The following is a 26,024-nucleotide window of genomic DNA, read 5'->3' as shown; positions in this document are numbered from 1 at the left end:
ATTAGAAATTAATGGAGTGGAGTGGAGTGGAGTGGAACGGAACAGGATAGAATAGAATAGAATAGAATAGAATAGAATAGAATAGAATAGAATAGAATAGAATAGAATAGAATAGAATAGAATAGAATAGAAACCCCAGACACCACTGAAGTGTCCCCTGCAAAGCCACAACCTCCATGAAGTAATTCCAACCCATCTTCTCTAAAATTTGACCACTGGGTAACAAACTAAATAATTCAAACTGCTTCTGGATACCAAACACTTCAGCACTTAAAATTCTGAGCAGGAAATCAATGTTGCATTGCTATACTCCATACTGGCAGGATGTGACAAGTGGTGGAACTGGGGACATGAAAACCAGATTTCTGGAATTTTATCCTTCTAACAATTTACAGTAATATTAGTAATAGAGGAAAAAAAAATATGTTCACAACACAGGGTGTCAAAATGAGAGCAAAATTCAACAGGGAGCACAAATGTTACATCCATTTCCATTTTTACAATTCAAATATTCTGGTGACATAGACAGGAGCACAGACAGTGTCCTGGGCTGATCCCACAATGTGGGCAGGAGGGTGAAGTGGGGATTTTGCCCCTCTGCTCTGCCCTGCTCAGGTGAGGCATCACCTGCAGAGCTACCTCCAGCTCTGGGGTCCAAGATCAAAGGGATGTGGAGTTGCTGGAGTGAGTCCAGAGGAGGCCATGGAGATGCTCTGAGAGCTGGAGCCCCTCTGCTCTGGAGATAGGCTGGGAGAGCTGGGGCTGTTCAGTGTGGAGGAGATGGCTCCCAGAGATCCTTCCGTGCCTAAAGGGGCTCAAGAAGGGCATGGAATGACAGGACAAGGGGGAATGGCTTCCTACTGACAGAGGGCAGGGCCAGATTGAAGAAATTCTTCCCTGTGACGACTGTGACCCCTGGGAACAGATTGCCCAGAGAAGCTGTGGCTGCTCCATCCCTGGAAGTGTTCAAGGCCAATTTGGATGTGGCTTGGAACAACCTGGTCTAGTGGAGGATACACCTACATTTGGCAGAGGGGGTGGAACTTGATGAGCTTAAAAGGCCCTTCCAACCCAAACCTGTCTGTGACTCCATGACCTTCACAGGCAGAAGAGGCCCTTTCTGAGGCCAGCACAGGCACACAATGAACCCCCTGACAACCCTCCCAACACCCCTTTACTGCCAGCACAGAGCTGGGATGAGACATTACCTTTTTGATGTCTTTATGGATGTACTTGGCTGTTTGCTTGGCCAGCTCCGTTTTACCTGTTCCAGAGAGGGAAAGAAAAAAACTGCATTAAACCAGGTCTGTCCATCTTCTATCTGTTCATCAGCTCTGCTAACACCAGGGCTGGAGCTTCCTGCAACCAATACACGTATTGGGAAGTGGGTATTGCTGTTTTGTTTCTAGAATCACACTCACTGGGGTTCCCTGCCTGGGCAGGGTGAACAGATGCTTTAGAATAGCAGTATCTCTGCATTGGCTCCTTCAACTTTAATTGATTCTCACATGATAGGAACAAAGCTCTTGATTTTTTCCACAAAAACATGTGGATAGATCAGAGATTTGATATATTGGATAGATCATATTTTTGCTAAATTTACCCTCAATATTCCAAGTTCTTTGTGCAATGCCACGTAATCTCCAAATAAAGAATTTCGAGGAAATTGGGTGTTTCTTCTTTGCCTTGTGTAAGATAATGATAAAAAAATTCTGGGATTAGGAACAATCAGTAATGGAGCAAATCCACCCTGATGAGGGTGAACACATGCACCAGCTCATGCCAGGCCATGTCCTGTTCTCCCAGCCCATCCATCTGGGGAAAAACTTCATTAAAGAGGCAGTTTTATTGAAGTGTGGGTGCCAGAAAACTTCTCTTCCCTGCTGCTACACCCCAGCATGACACTGCTGGCTTTGTCAGGTTGACTGGGGCAAGCATTGGACTGATTCTGGCTCCTGGGGTGACCAGCAAAGCTCAGGTGAAGCCTGTCACCCCTCTGGAGGATGGATGCTCTCTGGGGGCTCACACTTGTCCCTCACACACCCGTCAGCAGTGCACTGCATATGGAAGCCTGTGGGATTTACTTGCACACTGAAAAATAAATGAGCATGGACAAAAATAACTATTCTGAAGAAAAAAACCCCACATTTTTTAAAAAGGAAATTAGGTTTAAAAGTACATTCTTGCTGGAGTATTGTACATCTGCCCAGAGAAGTATTACAGGGACACTAGATCTGGAGGGTCAGATCAGCAAAACACCAAAAAAGGGCTACAAATGTGGGAATTCATGGGGTGTGTCTCTGCTGACCTGATAAATATCTGCCAAAATTCTGCATTTGATTTCAGTTTGAGCTTTGCTGACTTTGGATGATGCTGGATCAGAACTCCTGATGTGTAAGGATGCAAGAAACTTTGTTTCCTATAAAAAAGAAGAAAAGAAAAGAAAAGAAAAGAAAAGAAAAGAAAAGAAAAGAAAAGAAAAGAAAAGAAAAGAAAAGAAAAGAAAAGAAAAGAAAAGAAAAGAAAAGAAAAGAAAAGAAAAGAAAAGAAAAGAAAAGAAAAGAAAAGCCTCCATGAAAAAAAAAAAGGAAAGCCCCCCAAAGCTTTCCATGGGACTGGAAGACCCAACAATTACATCCCTGAGTCTTCAGATCTGCTGTTAACAGGGCAATGAAGTATCAAAAATATTTTATCCTGGTTTTATACAGCTTTATAGCAACTTATTGGAGTTAATGCTTGGCCTGGCACTGTTCTGTGGCAGGAGCATGGTCTCACCTGTGCCCCTTTAACCCCTCTGGTACTGGAGCATCAGCACCTTCCTGAGCCCTTTGGGAGGCAGTGGAGGCAGAAGCCCTGAGGTTCTTCCAAATGTCACAGATCAGTTACTTTGAAGCTGTTTTGTTGGAGTTTTTTTCCACAACTAAAAGTCATTTGGACCATTTCATGAACTGATCAGCTGTCATGTGGCATTTGATTGGGCTGGAGGACAAATCTTATTGGTGTCAATAAAATCCTGTCATTCCAAAGCAACCTGTGCCCACAGGAGCAGATGAGCAGAGATTCAGTTTGCAGGCAGCAAATTTCTACTATTATCCTACCATTCCCACTGGAATAGGGGAGTTTTCACCAGAAACTTGTTACAGTGATACTTTTACTGTGAAAACTGCCCCTTTATGAGACTTGGAGGTGGTTTGTCCTCTGGGATAACTCAGCATCAGGCTGGATGTGGCTGTGTGTGCTGGTGTCCAGCTGTGGTCACCCTGCTGGATGATGGGTGACCCGCTGAAAGATGACAGTGTGTTTAACTGGTATTTTATTCAGACCCTGCAGCCCTGCAACAGCTTCCACCCTCTCTCCTCAGGGCTCTCTGTCCCCCCCACCACAACCTAAATGTTACCTATTCCAGATGATCCCAAGAAAAGAAACACCAGCGGGTGCTCCTCGTCGTACCAGCCATTTTCCTTCCTCCGAATAGCTGCATTTGAAGACAATGAAAACAAAAAAGAGGGGGGGAAGCATATAAATCAATGCCACAAAGCAAGTGTAATTATCACTAAGTATACACTATGTTTTACTGCTCTCTACCCACTCCCAGTCCTCCCTGCCATTAGTGCTCTCTAATTTGATTAGCCAGCCAAGGCCCCAGAGACACCTAATAAGGTTAGCATGGATTTGGAAAGCTGCCCAGAGCAGATTTCGGATAAAGTTTTCCAGGATGTGCACTCAGCGTTGCCAGGGAGACGGCGGAGGGGGGGGACAAGGATGGATGGATGGACAGAGGGATGGAGAGGCACTCTGCCTCACCAGCTCCCAAGTGCAACCTTTCTGTGAGGAAAAAACAGCAGTTCTGAAGAACTTTATAGGTTATTTCTGGCATGGTATCGGAAGAGGGAGGTGGGTGAAGGTCACAAATGCTCTGAATTGGTGCAAGGACTGGGAAAAGTGTGGTGATTATCTCAGTGCCTCTCTGGACAGCAGCATCCAAGTGCATCCTGGGTGAGATACCAGTGGAAAATTTTACAAAAGGCAAGAGCTCTGATTCCCTCCCAAACTCCCAGTCCGAATAGCACAGCCCTTTCTCAGGACAGACATGGATCTGCTGTGCAGAGTGGGTGATGGCTCCTATCTTCATGGGTGCCCATGGCTCCTCAAGGTGCTCTTCAGCCCCCCCAGAGCAGCCTCAGTCTCTGTGAGCATGCTCACCAAATCAGCAACATCATTTCACTGGGCTTATTTGAAGGAGGTGGAACTGCTTTTGAGGCCAAAAGACCAAATCTGATCCTCCACTGGCTGGATCTGGTCTCTGGAACACAGAAGTCGTACCCCTGTATCAGACCAGCTTCTAGTTCAATGTGAGAGATTAACTGACATCTCAGCCTTTCTGCATCATCCACAGCATTTCAATTCAGCCTGTAAATCTTGTAAGGTGTTTTGTAAAAGAGAACATGCACTGTACAGACTCAGGACCCCTCAGACCCAACAAGGTATCATAACTGACAGGACCAGCTGAACCCAAAATGTGGCACATTAGGAAGCAGGATATGAAAATAGCAAGATCCCCAAAAATCGTAACTGACAGTAATTTGAAGGTAGCAGGGGAAAATAGCAGCACTATTCAGGAGGTGAGATGAGCAGAAGGAAAACACTGGGAGAGCTATGGCTTAAAGGTCTTGGAATGCTGCTGCACACAGGCATGGCAAAGCTCGGCCTCTGCTGCCTTTCAGTGGTGTCCAGAGCAAAAGCAGGAATAACGCCAAGAAAGAATAAACCCACTTCTCTTTGTGACTGTCACCCTCAAAACACAGCTCCCTCATCTCCTTCTGGCCACTGTTCTGGGTCTCAGCCTCTGTCCTTGTGCTTCAGTCCTGTGTCTCTCTTGAACAAGGCACTGGCTGGCTCTGTGGGGAGCTGTGGGTTTGTTTTCTTCCCTGAGCTGGCAGGAGAGCATGAGAATGGTTATAAAAATGGCGGAATTCTTAAATTCAATCTCAAAGTCAGTCCATAAAACCTTTTTCTTGACAGGGTATGGTAAACAGAAGACACCTAAGAAAAGGCATTCCAGGCATGGCATGCCAAGAGTTCTTCCTGCAGGGGAGAGCAAACTGACATGGGAAATAAATAGTGCCATTTTGCACATAAAAATATTTAAACAATATTTCCATTTTGCATATAAAAAGACATGGAATGTCACAGCCTACAGCCTGACATGGAAATGCTGCCTCTGCCAGCAGGGACATGCTGGGAAGATGCTAAGCAGCAGCAGCTTAAGTGAGGTATTCCAGCAGCTGGAGTGTATAGATACATGGAGGGGTCTCATGGGAATTTGGAGCTGTAAGACCTGCATGAAACAGAGTTCCTTACAGTCTATGCTTGTATTCCAGGAGACCCAGGTAGCATGGGAGCCAGCAGATCCGGTGAGGATTAGGAAAACAAGAGCAAAGCCTCAGTGCAAGAGCAAATCAATGAGCTGAGGTTAATGATGAGGGGTGTGAGGAGTGACCTGACCACAGTCATTAAGGATCTCCTCAAGAAGGCACTGAACTTGCTCAGCTACAGAGAAAATTAAGGTGCTCCAGGGGCTAGAGTGAGAGGATCAAACTACAAATAAAGCAGAACAGTTTTAATAATGAGGGTGATTAACCACTGCAGCCACTTAGGAAGAGAGTGGGACTGAATTCCTAATCCCTGTAAAGTCTACAGGGAAAGCCAGAAGGGCTTCCCAAAAGGCAGTGGTAGCACAGGATGAAGATGAAGGTTTGCATCACTGTCCAAATATCAAAAAGTCCCAAATTAATTTAAATCCAAGGCATGTATAATCATGTCATTGTAGAAGGGTGTGGGTTGGAGGGGACCTTAAGGACCATCAGTTCCAACCCCTTCAGAAATGGGACTGAGCGTTGGGATTGTGCATTTAGTGGGAGCTGGACCCCAGTGCTGCAAGAACTTGCCATTCCATGCCCGGACACAGGCAGATGCATTACCTGTCCCCCTGGCCATGTTAATGAGTCCTGACTCCTGCCAAGGCTTAATTAGCTTGGGCACAAGGCCAGATGCAGCACTGGCTGGTGCCTGGCTCTGTCTCACCCTGCCTGGGCATATCAGCACGACAGACCAGCCTGGCTGCAGCCAGCAATCTGGTTCTGTTCAAAATCCTGGGCAAAGCCTGGTGGGAATCCTGTCCTGCCCTTCAGCTGCTCACTGGCCATGTCATCCCTGGAAACAGTCACTGCAGGAGATGAAAAGGAGAAAATACTCTGCCACTGGCAGGGATGTGCAGAGAATGGTCTGTGCTGCATCCCTCTGTGTGCCCTTCCCAGTGCTGCACATGTTCCTTCTCAACCCTTTACAGCAGGGAACCGGAGGTCAAACACCTGGGGCAGGGAAATTTCATAAAAATTGATGGGGAATAACGCAACCACTGACAATTCCTGCAGCCATCTAAGCTAAGATAATAATGGTAATAAAAGTAATAAACTTCTGCTTTGGGGTATGGAGTGACCACTCACAGGGTCAAGCACATTCAGGGTCCAAAGACAGTGGGGTTAAGTGCTGCCTTCTTCCCTTTCCCTCTGCAGCAGGATGCCAGAATTTATGGATAAATATTCAAAGCAACTCCAGGGATATAAAGCAGCCCTTAAAAAGCTACCATAAAGTTAGAGCTTGAGATTCAGCATGTGATCTCTGTTGGAAGATGCTGAGCATCATACTTAGGAAGAAATTCTTCCCTATGAGGCTAGTGAGGCACTGGACAGGCCGCCAAGAGAAGTGTTGCCTGGAAGGCCAGGCTGGAACTGGCCTTAGAGCAACCTGGTCTAGTGGAAGGTGTCCTTGTCCATGTCAGGGGGACTGGAATGATATGGGTTTTAAGGTCTCTTCTAAGCCAAACTGTTCCATGGTCACTAGTCAGCAGGTTAGCTCGACAGAGTGATAAAGTATAAAAGCTTTTCTATAAGTAGCCTTAATATGATGAGCTATTCTAGCACATAGCACTCTTGAGGTTTGGAAGAACTTAAAAAATCTGGATATCCCTAGGGAAGGGACACCACTCCCTAGGTTCCACCACTGGGGCTGGAGGAGGCTCTCTCAGGCTGTCCAGTGCAGTGTTGAGCTTCATCAGTAGGAACAAAAGCCCCATCCCAGGCCAGAGCAGAACATCAGTGACAGTTCCAAGGATGAAAATCTCAGCTAGGAAAGCCACAGAAGCACTCTTCTTGGATTTTGCACTACCAAAGCAGCTGCTGGCCACGTTGACCACTCTTCATTATCACCCAAGCATGAAATCCATGCTCTGCCTCTGGGAAAGCTACCACCTTTCTTCCTCCTGGCAGAACTAACTAACTAACTAACTAACTAACTAACTAACTAACTAACTAACTACCAGCAGGGAGGTCACACAGCTGTGCTGAAATCTCATCATGACATTCAGCCCCAATGTCCAAAACGAGAACCTGATGATGATGATGATGACGCTGGGGCCTTCTCCTGTGGAGCTGTTCCTGGCATTGCTGCCGTGCTCTCGCTTTATTTTGTCCATCTGTAACGGTGTGACTGCAGCCCTGCGTCTCCAAGAGGCCCTTCAGCCCGCTATTGAACTGATAAATTCACTGTATTACTTTACACAAATCAATACCCCAGCAGTTATCAGCACTTGATGTGACTGAAATTGGTTTCAGCCAATTTGTGAGTGTAATAAATGTCCATTTATCAAATCAATTCATTCTGCGGGGCTCCTCAGCCTGTCCAGATTTGGGGTACCACGGGGTGAAAGCTCTGGGGCCAAACCCGCCGTGGGATCATTGCCTCCATCCAGGCTCTGCACTGATGTTCCAGGGTCCGCAGCATTTCCAAAGAAGCTGCCTTCCAGCCCTGCCACTGGTGGCTCAGGGTTATGGAACCCCAAATTAGACCAAAGCTGTGTCCTTGGAAAGTTTCACCTGACTTGCTGGCAGCAACACACATCAAAAAACAGCCCTCATAAAGGATCCTATATTGTCCAAAATAACCCCAGTTTCCTTTGGACCAGAGTAGGATGATAGTCCTGCTCATCCATTTTCCTAGAGTTTTGAAGCACTGACTGATTTCAACATCATAGCTGCTCAAAATTGGGAATTTTATCATTAAAACATAGATTTTTCTGTACTACCCTTTCTTCAAAATCCCTGAAAAATAAACAACACTTTTCATTCCTTGCTCCTTATTCAACATCAGGAAGAGCTGGAACAGATTGCTTCAACCGTCAAGGTTTATTCCCCCTGAAAGGGGGGAGTGGTAGGTTTGAACCACCCTACTTCTAAATGAGCACTGACTGACAAACATGTCATATCCATATAAAAGAAATATTCTTTAACTGGCACAATATTTAGGATATTAGACCAAAAAGCAAATACACATATATATATTTGGGAAAAATGCCTCCTTTAGCTTATAACCTCAGAGAGGAGATGCTGTTAATCCCTTCAGCCTCCGCACCTTCCAGTGAAAAAAAAGGCAAAAAAGCCCTAACCAGATCCAGAGCTCAAACATTTATGGAAGAGCCTGGAAACACAACCCTAAGCCTTTTAGCTACTCATTTGTATTTACCAGTTAGAGAATCCCAGCAGTTCCTGAGAGGGCAGCAACGACCTGCCTGTTTCTGATGTCAGGAGATGGAATATTTAATGGGGATTTTGTTAAGATTAACTGAACATCTACACCCATTGAGGGGGGTGCCTTCTCCCAAGCTGCCTCCCACCATTACCCAGACAGGCACTAGTAGAAACCCTGTATGCTTGGAGATGCCCAGTTACCATCAGTTAAACATCATCCACCTTTTCCCAGTCTTGACCTCCTCCACATAGCAGAAAAGAGTGCTGCAGGGCTTGGATACAGGCAACAGGGAAGGATTTCCCCTCTGTGGCAGTCAGGGCATGCTGTCAGGGCTATGGCTGCAGTGAGCTCCCCACCAGTGCTCCTGGTGCATCCCCTTGCAGGGGGTTTCTGGGATAACAGCTGGACTTGGTGATCTTAAAGGGTTTTTCTAAATTATTCCATAATTCTGTGATTCCATTCTATCCCCATCTCTTCAGACCTTGTGCTTCTAACCCCAGATCACACGTTCCCTTTGTATTCCTGGCTAAGCCCCTCTGGAGACTGTTTGGATTATGCACTGAGTGACGGATTAAATCCAATTATTCAATTAAGATACTAGTTATAAATTAAACATATCAGCCAGGCTTGGTGGATCTGAAGATGTGGCGTGTGGCAGGTCTGCTCACCAGCAAATGGCAGTGGTGAGGGCAGAGTGGAAGGATGTAGGGCACACAAAGAGGCAGGAAAACTAGCTAGGCACAAAATAAATAGCAAAGATAGAGAGGAAGTGCTTGAGAGACAAAGTCCTGTCTCAAAATTCAGCCTTCTGGACAGAAAACAAAAAGAAAAGAAAATGAAAAGAAAAACCAGGCAGAAGAGAAGCGGGGGGGAGGAGAGGACAGAGAGTCTCCCACTACCTTTTGGTCCAATATCCTGAGGCTGCAGGGGTATCAAGCACATTCCCTATAATTCAATAAGAAAAACCTCCATAAAGGCAAGGACGTTAATGTGCAGAAACGCCACCTGTGTCAGGAACAGGCACTGCCCATTAATCACAGCTCCCCAATTAGCCGGGGCTGCTGCCCCCAGGCACAGCCGCTCTCTGAACACACAGGGTGGCTGTTGTTTTTGCAGGAGCATAGGCTCCTTCCCAGCTCCTTCCCGGCTCCTTCGCAGCTCCCAGCCCACACTGGGCTCCTCTTTGTTAACTAAAGGCAATGGAGTTGTGTTTCTGACAGCATGTTCCTTGTGGTTCTGCCCTGGCTCAGCTCTTATTTTGCTCGACTATTTTCAGGCATTAACTTGGATGCACGGATGGGTCACGAATTATTGACAGGATCCAGAGACTTTGGACTGGCAAATCAAACCCAGCCCAGACTGCTGGAGCCTTAATTTCACGGAATCACAGAATGGTTTGTGCTGGGAGGGAGCTTCAAGCTCATCTCATTCCAACCCTCTGCCGTTGGCAGCGACATCTTCCACCAGACCATGTTGCTCCAAGTCCCATCCAACCTGTCTTTAAACACTTTCAGGGATGGGACATCCACTGTGAATTCCCCAGCAACCTTGCAGACCTGCCCAGAGGCAGCCTCAGATCAAGGCTTGAGGGAACAGCTTGTCTTCCCTGTGGAGCAGGTTTGGGAGGGCAGAGTCGGCAGCATGTGAAGGGTCCTACCTGCCCCCACTGTGGCTATGGCATTCTCCTGACCAATTATGTGTTCTTTCAGCCGCTGTTCCAGTGGGAATCTCCGCCGTTCTTCCACCTCCCTCCTGCGCTGCTCCTCCTGGAACTGCGGAGGGAAGAAAACATAGGGATCTGAGGTTTTACAGAGCATTGGGTCAGTACACAGATGTCAGAGCCCTGTATGGGGATCTCTCTGGCTTGGAGGCAGAACATCCCCAGATGCAGTTTGGTCTGGACCAGCCCTAGCAAGAGGAAATTTCTGGATCTGTCATGGATGGAAGTTGGGGTGAGTGGGAATGGGGATCCTGCTCCACTGATGGGAAACCAGACCCTGTGCTACCTCTGCACTGGTGACAGAGGGAGCAATGGCACTGCTTAACAGCTCTTAACCATTAGGCATTGTTTATTTTGCGAAATATGACTGTTGTACCTAGATTCATCCTCCTACCCTCCAACCATTTCCTGTTCAAAGACTCCAACCAGATCCTACAGGGATGGCAGAGTATTGCTGTGCCTTACATCCAAGAGAGCTAGAGAAGGACTTTGGACAAGGGCATGGAGTGACAGGACCAGCAGGAATGGCTTCCTATTGACAGAGGGCAGGGTGAGATGGGATAGTGGGAATAAATTCTTCCCCTTGAGGCTGGTAAGGCCTTGGTACAGATTGCCCAGAGCAGCTGTGGCTGCCCCATCCCAGGCAGTGTCCAAGGCCAGGCTGGATGGGACTTGGATCAGCTTGGTCTAGTGGAAGGTGTCCCTGCCCATGGCAGGGGGTTGAAATTAGGTGAGCTGATAAGTCCCTTCCAACCCAAAACCTGTGATTCTAAGAGGTTTAGAAAGTGCTGCTGAGCACCCTTCCTGCCACAAGTGAGCTCGGCCATTCCCCACTGAGACCATTGCCTTGGGAAGATTCATCCCCCAAAGCCAGACTCAGATGAAGACAGAACACAAATAGCCCATGGGGCTTGCCAAGTGAGTAACTGCACCCATAGAACAGTTCCTGTCATTGAACCCACCTGACTAAGGGGAAACACCCTCTAACAAAGCCAGAAGGCAGGTGCCAAAGCTGCAGCAGGATCCAGCTGCTGGAGCTGGAGTGGAAATCCCCCAGCCAGGCTGCTGACATCTCCTGGGCTAGCAGTGATTCTGACAAGTTAAAAAATAATAAATAGCAAACAATCCAATTTTGGCCCGTGCTATCAGTCTCACATGTAACAGAGATGACATCAGCCCTGATCCTCATGGAGAGCAATAACTTCCCTGCAGATCCCAGAGGAGTGGCTCTAGACAGACATCCTGCCTGTGCTGATCCCCCGGTGCTGGGTACGACTTCACCACACATCTGTGTCTGTCTGTAGGATCCTGACAAATCTTTTCTCTCTCCCTCCTCTTCGGCCTTTTGTAAGGTGCAGGGATGTGATCAGTGATGTTAGGACACCCAACGATTCCCATAGGTTTATGGAGAGTGGGTAAGATGTTGCAGGAGAGAAGGAAGGGATACCTCTCCTCTGCAAAGCCCTCTCCCTCCCTCCTTGGAAAACTGACACAGTACAAGACTGGGTAGGAAGAAAGTCCCTTTTATGGGTTACAGACCAGTGTTAAGAGCTTTTTCCATGCTGTCCCACTACCGTTTTCTGCTCAGGATCTGTTCTGGAGAGCCCTGCACTCATGCCAACTACTTAGTGGACTTGAAGTGGTAACACAGCTCCTAGCTGGGTCATGCAGCTGCCCTGGAGCATCCTGAGCATCTGCCTTAGCTCACACTGTACAGAGGACACTGGGACAAGAAAACTCACCAAGAAAAACATATTTTAGATTCATCTGTGACAGAACCTCCAAGAAAAAGCCCCACTAATCCTGGACTTAACACAAGACACAAACTTCCACTCCTTTCTCATCTGTTCCCCTCTCCATACATATCCAGCTGTTCTCACTTCCTTGCTTTGTGGTGTGCAGTGGTGTTGGTGGGGATTTTGTCTTCACCCTCTCACAGCATCACCCTCTGGGCATCACCCATTGTCCTGATGACACTTGTCTGGCTCAGCACCAGCACTTAAGTGGAGCACAGTGGTGCTACCTGCTTGGAGAGGAATGCAGGGAGCAGCGCCCTGCTCTTATGGTGGAGGCAACTGGACTTTTGCACTCACCTGGGTTAAGAGGCTCTCCTGAAACAAGGCCAAAAGAACCAGAAATCTCAGTTTTTAAAGAGAGGACTCAGTCTGTGCTTTGGCAGGTGATAACAGATATCTGCCTGTCACTAGGGTGGGCATGGCAGTCATGGAGTCACAGAAGGGTGACCTTAAGAAACCTTATAGACCATCCCATTCCAACTCCTTTGCCATGGGCAGGGACACCTTCCACTAGACCAAGTTGCTCCAAGCCCCATCCAGCCTGGCCTTGAACACTTCCAGGGATGGGACAGCCACAGCTTCTCTGCACAATATGTGTCAGAGCCTCACCACCCTCATAGGGAAGAATTTCTTCCCAATATCCCATCTAACCCTGCCCTCTGGCAGTGTGAAACCATTCCCTCTAGTCCTGTCCTGCCAGGTCCCTGTCCAAAGTCTCTCTCCACCTCTCTTAGAGCCCCTTTAGGCATTGGCAGGGGCTATAAGGTCTCCCTGTAGCCTTCCCTTCTCCAGGCTGAACACTGCCAGGTCTCCCAACCTGTCTCCAGACCAGAGGGCCTCCATGAAGGCCTCAGAGTATCTCCATGGCCGCCTCTGGATTTGTTCCAGCAGCTCTACGTCTTCCTGATGTTGGGAGACCCAGGGCCGGAGGCAACTCTGTAGGTGGGGTCTCACCTGAATAGAGCAGAAGGGCAGAATCCCCACCTCACCTCCCGCCCACGCTGTGGGATCAGCCCAGGACACAGGGGGCTTCTGGGCTGGCAGCACATGTTGTTTTAAGGAAGAAAAGTAGAGAATAAAATAACTGAACTCTTTAAGAGCAGGAGGGGTAGAATTATCTGCTGGGTAAATGCTCTCTCGAGCCCAGCACCAATAAGGAAACCTGCCCTAAACAGTTTGAAACTTGCCTTGGTTTTTATGCTTAAGTAATAGTTGGAGAAGAGAAAGGAAATATATCTCTGGAGCTGTTCCTGAGGAAGATGATTGTACTTGTATATAAACCACTAGACTGCCAAGCCAGCCTGTGATGAATATTCAGCTGGGGGGGAACTGGTGCTCCCGGGGTTTCATCCTCCCCAGCAGCCGCATTCCACAGAGAGTCTTTGAGAATTTATTGCTCATTTTAATCACTGCTAGAGAATGAATAGGCAGAACTATTACAGGACAGACACATCCCATAGATTTTATTTACATATCCTTGTGACAGAATAACAAGGAGTTTTCATATGTATTTTTAATTTATTTTGATTTCCTTTATTCTTAAAAAAAAACAACAAACCAGAACTCCGTGTGTGCTTTTCCTGAGCTTAGACCACACTCGGCTGGTGTTGGGGACTCTTGAGTTGGTTCCCAGTGCTAAACAGTCTGAAGAAATTTAAATAAGCACTCATGTGTCTACAACTAAAAGGGAGGGAAAAGACCTTGAAACTGGTGTCTTCCCTCTGCCACTGGAGGGATAGCAACCCCTAGACTGAGCCTGCCTCTTGCAAGTCTGTCTTAGCCATTCAGCTCCTCTTTGCACCCTGTCAGACCCATCTGGTGACCTCCCCTGTCTCCATCACTGTCTGCTGAAGGATTTTTAAGGAATATTTCAGCCAGGAAGAGCACACAGTTGCCCCTTCCCTAATCCTCGAAGCAGAAGTGTGAGACCTCCTGACCAGGAGCGGGTGTCCACTTCATCCCAGTGTGTCACCTTTGATAGAACTTTTCAAGAAAACAAGCCTCCAGCTGTGACTCACATACTTTTTTTTTCCATCCTGAACATCCTCAGGTTGCTGGTTTAAGCATCTCGTGAGAAAAAATGTCTCTTTTGGTTATTTGAAAATTGGCTGTTGGTTAATCTGGGTACAATATTCTATGTGGGGTTTGGAGCAGTGAAAGCTCATTTTAGCCTTTCTTTAAACCCACAAGAATTACCTCAAGACCTATTTTGCCCTTCCTATGGAAGAACCCCTATTCAGACCTCCACAAAGCTATCACAGATTAGCACATGTCCATGACATCTTCTGTGCTCATCAGTTTATATCTTGTTTTCCTTTAATATTTCAAATTATTTTTCCCATAAGGTGAATGACACTGTCACCCTTTGCAGGTTTCATGCCAAGGTTTGGTTATGCTGGTGGTGTGCTCATGAAACTCTTCCCTTGGAGTGTTTTCTCATAAATACAGCCATGCTTGGGAGGGATAATGCCAGAGGGATGAGAGATAATGAAGCTGATGAACATGGAGGTACTCCAAGGGTTGGATCACCTCTGTTCTGGAGACAGGCTGAGAGCTAGGGATGTATACCCAGAGAAAGGAAGGCTCTGGGGAGGCCTTGGAGCCCCTGCCAGGGCCTAAAGGGCTCCATGAGAGCTGGATAGTGACTTTGAACAAGGGTGTGGAGGGACAGGACAAGGGGGAATGGCTTCCCGTTGTCAGAGGGCAGAATTAGATGGGATATTGGGAAGATATTCTTCCCTATGAGGGTGGTTAAGGCCCTGGCATGGATTGTCTATAGAAGCTGTGGCTGTTCCATGCCTGGAAGTGTTCAAGGCCAGGTTGGACAAGGTTTGGAGCAACCAGGTCTAGTGGAAGGTGTCCCTGCCCATGGCAGTGGGGTGGAATGAGATGAGCTTTGAGATTCCTTCCTTCATGATTTTATGAAAACCTGCTCTCAGAGCTGCCAAAGTGACCACATAGTGCTACTGGCTAGAAATACAGCCATCAGGGCCACACAGGACAGCCATAGCAGCATTTCCTCTCCAGGAAGGAGTATGGAGAGCCCCAGAGGAAAGATCACTCTGCCCCTACTTAAGACAGAGGTTTAGCACCAGGGAATGTGGTTTTGAATCTGCCTGAGTGATGACTTTCAGAGGTGAGCACAGACAGTGCAGCAGTTGACATCTGGTGGGTTTATTTCATGGTAATACCTCCTAAGTGCAGTAACTGACACAGTTTTAATTATCTTCATCCTCCACTTGTGGGTAACTTATGGGTTAAGAACCTCAGGTTTATAGCATGCAAGTTTAAATTCCAAACCCACAGAACAAACACTGAGATACACAATGTCAGAGGAACTTTGCAGCCAGGAGCAAACCTTGACCCTTTGTGCCTCAGCTCCTGCTCTTGCGGTCTGGTGGCAAGGGAATGCCCCTTATCTGGGATGCAGGGAGTCCCCTACTATAGCTGATCTGTGCTGCTTGGAGAGATGATGCTCACACAAGAGACACCTTCCATTAAACCAGGTTGCTCCAAACCCCATCCAATCTGGCCTTGAACACTACCAGGGATAAAGCATCATTCATCATTGCCATGGTGACCTCTCCTACCCATTGATAATTCACTGAACAAGGCATCTGCCCAAGAATTTTAAATTCCAAAGACTTAGCTGCAGATCTCTCATTGTCTAGTAGCCCACTGCACTGCAAATGTACTGATTCCTGGCATTTTTATTGGAACCATGAAGGCAAATGCGTTTATTTTCCTTCTTTAAAGCAAGAGGGACATGGAAGCTGAAGGGATGAGATCCCACCATGGAAATGGGTGTCTTTTGCCTTACACTGGTGCACATGAACACCTGGATCCTGGGCCACAGCTGGACTCTGGATTCTCAGCCCTGTTTGTTTGACAAAGAATTTCAGAAAATACAGTAAAAACAGGCTCTGGATTTTACTGCATCCAGGGGTTAGAGAGCAGCATTGCTGGTCCTGGGCAAGTCACTGCTGAGTGAGAAATGGTAACTTGGAAGGTGTGGGCACAGCCGCAGTTAAAATACTACAGGAGCAGGTGTTTTTCCTCATGTATCATGTTGTTAATTTTTACAGACTTCTTTTGGAAAAGGATAGAGCTGTAGGGGTGCTAAGGTGGTCTTCCATTGCTTGCACCCTAAAATCACAGAATCATAGAATGATTTGGGCTGGAAAAGATTTCAGATCGCTAAGTCCAACTGCTCACCCAGCACTGCTGAAGCCACTACTAACCCATGTCCCCACATGCTACATCCACACAACATCTTTAAAATTGTTCTTGTAGTAAGAAAGGAAACCCAAACTGGCCAGAATCTCAGGCTCACCTTTGCCTCTGCTGCTCTCAGAAGTTTCATGACCTCACCTTCACGGGCATAATCCAGGGGTGTGTGTCCCATTTCATTCTTCTGCAGGGGGTTGGCACCTGACAGCACAAGAAATGAGTAAGATCAGGAGCTCAGAGTTCAGTCTTGGGGCAGAAGGAGCAGGAAGCACATCCTGTCTGTGTCCCCCTCCTAACCTTTGCTCTGGAGGGTGTCTGAATCAGAAAGAGAGATCAGAAAGAGAGAATGTACAAGCAGCAGTTGTGCGGATCTCCAGGGAGGAAGGGATTGTCACTGCTAACAGCTGGCTTGTCAGTGAAGAGCTGCTGAGGGGGGATGAGAGCACATGGTCACCAAAAGGAAAGACAGTCTCACAAAAGCACCCACTCTCAGTCCCATGGGAGCCACATGGAGATTCACTTGGACATACTGCCTGTGACAGCTGGAGCTGAAGCTGGAGCTGGCTATTGCCTGTGGACCAGCTGCTCCACTGAGCCCCTGGAGCACTTCTGGGGGAAAATCACACCCTTCCTTGGAGTACAATTTTTTAAAAAACAAACAAATCCCAAAGACTGAGCTGGATTAAGTCAGATGGGCACCCTACAGAAACACATGCACATGGAGAGAGCTCTCCCTCCTAGATACACTGGATTGAAGAAGAACATTCCATGTCAAACTGGTGTAGTTGCAGTGATGGAAAGTATATGGAGGGAAACTCAGTGATATCATGAGAGAGGGATAATGGGCAATAGCCAGAGGGGCGAACAAGGTCTCAGGATTAATCTCTGACTCTCAGTATCTCAGGAGCTGTCTCTAAAGGCAGAGACTTGTCACTAACACTGATGCACTCCATGACCCCACAGTAGCTCCTAATGGCATGAGTTTATGAGAATGAATCTTCAAACTGGTCCCAAATCCCCCAAACTGGTGCTGAAACTGACCATCCCACCAGTTTTCAAGCCTTGGAATGCAGCCTGGTGAAGGAAGAGCCCATAACTATGCTCAGCAGGTCCGGGATGTCTTCTATGCCAATCCTTTCACTGCAGTTTTGCGCAGTGTGCTCCTGCCTGAGCTGGGGAGCTGGTCCAGGTGGACTCCATTGGTGTCCCTTCCAGCCTGAATCATTCTGTGATCCTGCTGGAAACACTGGAGTGAGACAAGTACCCTGGCAGAGGCAGACTAAGCTGCTCCTGTGCCATGAGACAGAGCAAAGCACCAGGAGTGCTCAGTAACGGCGGGCAGCAATCAGAATAGATAAATGAAGTAAGGGGAGTCTGTGGGAGTGGAGCCGGAGAGATTAGCCATTCCTAGGCATTGGCATCAGGGAACTATATTTGCTTACAGAATGAAAAATGTGCTCCATAAACATTCGACACAGACTAATTTCTACGGCAAGCCTTGTCTTCACAAATAAAGAATATGATCAAGACAGGTGAAATTGCACACTGCCGGGGCTGGCTGCTCCATAGACGTTAAAGAGACAGTGCTCCCATGATCCCCCCCTGCCAAAACCCACCTGGGTCTGTGCAGTGAGCAGTGGGGCATGTTCCTGACTTCTCCAAATGATGACATCCTCGAGGCTAGGCCTGCTCTCATTTCTGATGGAGGGTTTGTTTGGCTTTGCCCTGGATCTATCAATAATGGCTCTCCAATATTGGCCTAATCCCCCTGTTAATGGCTTTGACGACTTGACTAATTGCTGCAATAATTGATAGAACCCGACTCCTACAACTGGTCGATTCCAACCTCAAGTACCGGCAGCAATAAAATATTATGCTGCCATAAATAACGGTATCACTTGGCTTGCTAATAGAAGGTAAAAATGGCCACTGGTCTGTCGGCGCCCTGGCTGACCCCGCTCCACATCCCCACCTCCTCTCCTGCCCTCTCCCACCCTGTGCCACAGGCTGCAGCAGTATCCAAGGGGACATCAACCTTCCACGACTTAATAGAAGGCAATTTGTCACCTCCCACTCGCTGTCTGTAGCTGGAGATGGACACCTGGGCAGCACCTCAGGCTGTATGAGCCCGTCGCCTCCTCCCACCCTCCATGCTCATATTAGAAGGCCCTGGCTGATAATATTTGATAAATAGCGTGGAGGTTCTCTCCCTGCACCCGCCCAGCATTGTGGCGTTGCAGCAGCTGCAGAAGGTCACTCATTGGGGAAATATGTTTCTGTCAGTGGGATCGAAAAAAGTTTAGTGGAGTGACAGGCCTCAATTTTTCAAATTTTATTAACTCCATCCTCTTAACAATTTGTCTTGAATTCCTTCAGTTTCTGGATAACTGTCAATAGAGCTGGCGACGCAGTGGATACTGGTACTTAGGTCCCCCACTGCTGTCAGGATAGGGATGGGGATGGCAAGAGGAGGGGTAGATGGCAGGAGGAAAAGGAAAATGCCAAAGGGCACAGACAGAACCTGGAGGAACATCCCAGTAATGCTCCCTGTGTCCTCAGCAGCCCCAAGACCCTCCTCTTGTCACTCTATCCTGTCAGAGCAGAAGAGCAGCAGATCTGAGCCTCCTGCAGCCAGAAAAAGGTTCACACTTCTGACAGACAGGACAGGGCACACAGTGGCATTGGAGTCTCATAGGGACAACCAGAGAATAACATTCCTCCCAAGAGTGGACAGATTACAGCTTGAGAAAGCCCTGAGTACCGGGACAAGGAAAGGACTCTTGAAGACCTTGTTTCATAACCCAGCCAGATGGTGTGAAAGCTCCTGCTCCTAGGCATACCCACAGGCAGCCTCCAGCTGAGTGTTTGGGTCCTGAGCTGTTCCCAGGAGTGGGTGTGGGGACAGAGAACTGGCATGAGACAGTCCCTGTCCTGATGCCACTCCAAAGGTCCTGCCTGCAAATGAGTTGGGCAGCAGCAGTGGCCTGTGGGAGACCTGTGTTACAGAAAGACAAGATGCCAAAATGTTCAATGTCTCCTACTCTCCTTCTCTGGTGTCCAGAAGGTACAATATGGTGGAGGTGGCAACCAAGTGCTTGCACAAGTCTCTGGCACAGAAGACGGCACTGCTTCAGTCAGGAAAGTCAGGGAAAGCCCCCTGACACCGAGTCCAACCATTCCCCCAGCACTGCCAAGGCCACCACTAACCCATGTCCCCAAGTGCCACAACTACATGGCCACCCCCTTCAGGGATGGGGACTCCATCACTGCTTTGGACAGCCTGAGACAAGACTGGACAACCCTTAAAGGGAAGGAATTTTCCCCATATCCAACCTAAACCTCCCCTGGCACAACTTGAGGCCATTTCCTCTTGTCCTATCTATCACTTGTTATCTGGGAGAAGATACAAATCCCCACCTACATAATACATCCATTGCATAGAGCCAATCTGCCCAGTACAAAACCCAGTATGAAGTCACAATAAAACTATTCTTAGAATCACATAATCACTGACTGGTTTGAGTCCAAAGGGACCATAAAGACCATTTATTTTCAACCCTCCTGCCATGAAGAGGGATGCCATTCTCCCCAGTATAAAGCCACTGAACAAAGCCATTCTCTCCAATATAAAACCCCAGCACCCCTGGGCAGTACAGGTACAGGCAAGGCCTGGGCACAGGCACCAGGGGTGAATCTGAGGGCACTTTTCTCTGCTCCTCATGGTACTGCACCCAGGAGTATCTCAAGATCTTTTAGCAGGCTCTGTGAGCACCCCTTCTGCCTAGGTCACTGCCTTGGACCCATCCTGTGCTCCAGTACACTGAGGGGACTTGGGGAGCATCCCTTTCCCTGAAGCAGACTCTGCTGGACCCAATATCCCGGAAGTGAGCAGGAAATAAACTCTTTTTCCTGTTGAAGGGAACTAAATCCCAAAAAGAGGAGACCGGAAGTACCAAAGCCCATGGTGGTTGCTGCTGAGGGTGGTGGAAGTCAACACATTGAGTGGCCATCACCCGAGACCAGGATGTTCCCACATACCACATCTACACATCTGTTAAACAGCTCCAGGAATGGGGACTCCACCACTACCCTGGGTGGCCTGTGCCAGGGCTGGACAACACCTTCAGGGAAGGAATTTTCTCTAATCATCCTAAACTTCCCCTGGTACATTTGAGGCCATTTCTTCTTGCCCTGTCTCTTGTTGCCTGGGAGAACCTGGCTACAGCCTCCTTTTGAGTAGTAGTAGAGAGTGAGAAGGTCCCTACTGAACCTCCTTTTCTCCCATGAGGGGCACAAAACTGACCCCAAGATTTGAAGTGCGACCTCATCAGTGCCTGGTACAGGGATAAGTCACTGTCCTGGTCCTGCTGGCCACACTATTGGTCACACAAGCCAAGATCCCTTTGGTATTACTGTCCACCCTGGCACACACACTGCACCTGCACCAGCTCGTTCCACCACATCAAGTGCTGCCTAATGCCCAGCTCTGGGCTGGCAGCAGCCCTCACAGAGCTCTAGGGAACAGGATCTGTGCTCCCTTGGTCCAGTGGCCTCACTCTCAAAGCACAAGAAGCCTTTCCAACCTAAATTTGTCCAGCCAGGTTGGATGGGGCTTAGAGCAATGTGTTCTAGTGGAAGGTGCCCATGCCCATGGCAGAGGGTTGGAACTGGATGAGCTTAAGATCTCTTCCAATCCAAATCATTATGTGATTCTGTCAAGGAAGGATTTTGACTTAACTAAGAATTAGATGTTTCTGGAATAGAGTTTACATGGAAAAGCAGATATCCAGAGCTCTGAGATGGTCAGATACTGACAAGGGCAGGTAACAACCAGCAAGGAGAGGTCCTCTTGGAGGTGCAGCTTAACCAGTGCTCCCAAACCTTGTAAACCAGACTGAACACAAATCTTTAGGTACTTGGACAGACACAACAGTTATGTGTAATGTTCACGACCAGGATGTGCAAGCTGGAACAGAGGCAAAGGAGGAGACTGGTCAGAGCAGCATGCAAACTGGACTGCAGGTAAGGACTGAGCCCCACTGGTGGAGCAGTGAGGCCAGGTATTAAAGACTGGAAACAAAAAGAACGTAAGAAAGGCAATTGTATGAGCCAGTGACACAGGATTTGTACAGAATGAAATGCCTTGACCGAACAGGGAAAATACAGCATGAGGGTCACCCCTCTGAGAGACTGAAGGGCACTGTAACACACTGAACACTAGCCCAGGGACAGCAAGGGTAAAGAGCACAACACCAATAAACTGTTAAGCTGGTGAAAACCAGAGACTAAGAGCTCTGGCAGTCAGAAAGCTCCCAATACAAGTGCAAGCCTTAATTCAGCCTTGGACAAAGGAGAAGGCTTTCTCCAAACCTCAGCTCCTAAGCAACACACTGCAATGGGACACATGCACATGCCAAACTTCCTCACCATAAAATTCAGCAAAGAATCCATGGCCAAGGAGCTCTTTACCACAGGGGGAAAACATGGATCTTCCTAGAAACAAAGCAGTAGCCCACCAGCAGCCCACCAGCAATACTAAAGAAACCCATGATATTTACTGAAGTCCTTATCATAAGAAGAGTTAGGAGTTTAGAAATAAACCACACATCATCCTTCCAAACCCAGGGGAGATGAAGAAAACCCAATGAAGTGTTTGCTCTGGCAAATCAAATGTAAAACACTCACAAGTAAAGAAGGATTTAAAAGAAGTCCCTTCTTTAGGAATGAAAGATAGGACCTCTGAGCCTTATCAGAAGCTGGAAGTCAGCCTGAGAGGGAGAGTTTCCATAAGTGATAAAGATCAAGGCCAGGCTGGACAGGACTTGGAGCAACCTGATCTATTGATAGGTGTCCCTATCCATGCTAAGGGTTTGTAACAAGATAAGCCTGAAGGTCTATTCCAATCCAAAACTGTTCTCTGATTCCATGACAAATGGGAAAGTTGCAATAGGAGAAATAGGGGAAGAATGAATTAATGTCTTAAAATGTGTGCACCTTTCACTCTTGCTTTATTGGAACTTGAGTGTAAGTTGGTCTACGCCTACTTGACAACTGTGTGTGAAAACAATCCACCTGACTCCTGATTCTTGTTTTGTAAGGCTAGAGAGAGGAAACTACAGAATCATACTCTTCCTATATATATCCATCATCCTTTCTCCACATACCCAAGTGTGCAGAGCTCCTAAGATCGTGTCAAACATGTTGTCACTGTCAAGTTTCTCCCCAGAAACACTTCAAGAGGGATCTACTTACTCCCCTGCCCTATGGGAAAACTATTCCTAAGTGCTCCAACACAGAAACGTGCAGGCACTTTGGACTCTTATTGCTCTCACCACAGTGGGATGCTGGATGCCTTGGTGCTGGGATATGATTGGTTTCTAAACCCCAGTTTCATAGGATTTTAATTACTGGTCTGGCATGGTGGGGAGTGGAACTGGCTGCGGTCAGACGAAGGATCGATACGCCGGCCCAGAACATATTGAGCCTCGGCACTCGCAGATGCTATTGCACTATTTAATCATCTTTTGCAAAATTTACAGTGCAACAGAAGGAATCAATACGGAATTTATCACATTCCCTTGTAAATATGAGCATGGAGAGGGAGAGAGGATGTCAGGCACTTTGGTATGACAGCTGGCCTGGGCAGCAAACCTCCACTACAGACCACCCAGAACAGCTACCATGAATGTGAGTTGCCAAAAAGGGCCCAGCATTCCTGGGGACAGCTGCATCCACAGTGGCTGCATTTGCATGCTCTGACCTGCTTGCAAGCTAAATCCTGTCCCAGCTACACTAAAGGAGAAATGGGAGGAAGCCACACAGGTTGTGCAGAGCCTTACTCTGCACAGTGTGGTTTACAGAGCCTGTCATAGAGTTATCCAACAGTTTCATGGCATTTCCTGGGTTGGAAAAGCCCCACCAGACCATTAAGTCCAAACACTCCCTCAGCACTCACTCATGTTCCCAAGTGCCACACCCACAAGGCTTTTAAATCCCTCCGTGGATGGGGACTCCAACACTGCCCTGTTGTCCGTTGTCCCCATGTTGTCCCCATGTGTCAGCCTGCGCCAAGGCTGAACAACTCTTTTGGGGAAGAATTTTTCCCCACATCCAACCTAAACCTCCCTTGGCAGAACTTGGGGCAATTTCCTCTCATCCTGTTGCTTGTTACATGGGAGAAGAGCGCGACCCTCACCTGGCTCCACCCTCCTTTCAGGGAGTTGTAGAGACGGAGGAGTTCTGCCCTGAGCTCTTGTTTACTGCGGTAACTGCTGACTGCAGCAAAATATTACTTTCCCAGGATGTGTTAAAACCAAAGGTATTTCCTCTCTGGAACTGGCTGCTGGGGACCTGAGAGCCTGCTCCCTGGGGATATCCTTTACTCTTCCTCTGGAAGAATGGACCCTTTGAATCTGGGACACAACAGAAAACACTCCAAGACACATTATGCAGTAGTTAATAATAAATTAATTGGGTTAGAAAAACCCAATTAATTAGAACCTCATTTTTCCAGAGAATACCATAAGCACTTTTGCTTTCTGATGTCCAAAGCCCATCCCTTGCAATGCCAGCTCCGTAATCTGTTTACCCATCACTCACCCTACTCACAAGATCTGCAATTACATTGGACTGAGGAGTGCACAACATTATGAACAAATGCACTGGTCTAAATTTACCAGCAAATCAAGTTCAGCAGACCAGGTTATTGCAGCTTCAGCTAAAATGTTTTCACAAATGTATGTTCGTTTCTCTCTCTCTTTCACATCTAATTAGAGATGAGAGACTCCAAGATTGCTGAAGAGGACCTTTGGACAAGGGCAAGGAGTGACAGGACAGGGGAATGGCTTCCCATTGACAGAGAGCAGGGTTAGATTGGGTATTAGGAAGGAATTCTTCCCTGTGAGGTTGGTGAGGCCCTGGCACAGGTTACCCAGAGAAGCTGTGGCTTCACCATCCCTGGAAATGTTCAAGGACAGGTTGGATGGGATTGGAGCAATCTGAATTAGTGGAAGGTGTATCTGCCCATAGTAGTGGGGTGGAATGAGAAGAGCTTTAAGGTCCCTTCCAACCCAAACCATTTTGTGATCCTGTGATTTTGCTGAGGATGTATTGCAGGAGACATTTCCAATGCAGTGACAACCTGGTCAGCCTGTGTGCTGGCTCTAGGAGGAGCTGGGAGCAGAGGGGATGGTTTCAGAAGATGGGAAATAAATAGAATGCAGGGCAGTCAGGGATGAGGAGTGTACTGGGGACAACAGGACACATATGGAGCCTGCTCATATTTGGCTTGAGGGCAGGTGTCAGTTTCTGCAGTGGGGTAGAAAGAGGGGAGGTCCCACAAACTGGCACAGGTCAACCTCTGAAGGAAGGAACTGCTCTACTTTTAGGCAAAGATAGGAAATACAAGCCCCTACCCATCTACATGCAGCAGCAGAGTAGTGCACTGCCACACAACTGTGTGCAAACAACACTTCCACATGTCAGCAGATGACAGTTCAGACAACCCCTTGCTACATGGACACACACACCCCAAACACACCTTGAAAAAGCACTTGCAAATTAATTTTGAGATCCTAGAAAAATGGCAGCTGAGCTGCCACACACCAGGGAAACCCTGCTTCTGTGCTTCTTCCTGTGCCTAGTTTCTCAGGTGTACACATAAGCAAGTGCTCACAATATTCTGATTTTGCATTTTGTAAGCTCCAACCTAAGACAGTTCCTGCAGCATCTTCTGTACTCTGTCTAGAGTAACTTTAATTTCCTGAAAGGTTATCACAGCTATGACAACTCTTTCCAGCACAAGGCTGTGAAAGGGAGCTGGGAGAAGGGGCATTTACCTGCAGGGCAAATCCTGAGCAGCAACAGTGCTGTCCCTAGCTCTGAATTACAGAATCACAAGATTGTTTGGGCTGAACAGACCTTAAAGCCCACCTCATTCCACTCCCCTGCCATGGGCAGGGACACCTTCCACAAGATGTGGTTGCTCCAAGACCTATCCAACCTGGCCGGTAACATTTCCAGGGATGGGGCAGGCACATCTGCTCTGGGCAATGTGTACCAGGATCTAACCACCCTTACAGGGGGAGAATTTCTTTCCAATATTCAATCTCACCCTGCCGTCTGTCAGTGGGGAGCTCTCCTTGTCCTGTGACTCCATGTACTTATCCAGAGTCCCCCTCCAGCTCTCTTGGAACCCCTTTAGGTACTGGCAGGACCTCTAAGTTTTCTCTGGAGCCTTCCTTTCTCCAGGGTGAACAACCCCAGCTCTCCCAGCCTGTCTCCAGAGCAGAGGGGCTCCAGCCCTCGAACAATCTTCATGACTTGCTCTGGACACATGAATCAGTGCCTGCCTGATCTCTGGCTCCCTGCATTTCAGCAACAGGTTCCAGAGCAGAACCATTTGTAAAAGGGGGGGGGGGTGGGGGGGGGTTGGTGCTGGCTGTGTTCCATGGCAGGGTTACACCATTGCCAGAAAGCTGCACCTTTTAATACTGGCTATTTCACTTAATATTTCACTGACATAATAAAAGCTCCCTCTAAAACAAGGAGACTTCTGTCACCAGTGAGCTGGTGACCCTGCCTGCCTTCCTCTGAGCCAAACACAAAGTCCCTGGAATCAATTGTGCCTGCAGTAGCAACAGTCTGTGGATGCGAGTGCTCACCCACCCCTTCCCCAAACACTGATATTTATG

General features: G+C 47.8%; 1 protein-coding gene across 1 annotated transcript in view; it reads right to left on the bottom strand.

Annotated features, from left to right (window-relative positions):
- The window catches only part of CLPB (ClpB family mitochondrial disaggregase), a 73,762-nt gene that overhangs the window by 11,289 nt on the left and 36,449 nt on the right, over positions 1 to 26,024 (bottom strand). The window contains exons 6-9 of the mRNA XM_062515370.1: positions 16,436 to 16,533; positions 10,244 to 10,358; positions 3,398 to 3,475; positions 1,209 to 1,264 (exon numbers count right to left, since the gene is read on the bottom strand). Of these exons, the coding sequence (XP_062371354.1) occupies positions 1,209 to 1,264; positions 3,398 to 3,475; positions 10,244 to 10,358; positions 16,436 to 16,533 (347 nt within the window). The remainder of the gene's footprint in view (positions 1 to 1,208; positions 1,265 to 3,397; positions 3,476 to 10,243; positions 10,359 to 16,435; positions 16,534 to 26,024) is intronic.

The sequence above is a fragment of the Cinclus cinclus genome, chromosome 2 (assembly GCF_963662255.1).
Source record: "Cinclus cinclus chromosome 2, bCinCin1.1, whole genome shotgun sequence".
NCBI lineage: Eukaryota > Metazoa > Chordata > Aves > Passeriformes > Cinclidae > Cinclus > Cinclus cinclus.
Note: the sequence above shows the minus strand (reverse complement) of the source record. Positions and strands in the feature narration are given on the sequence as shown.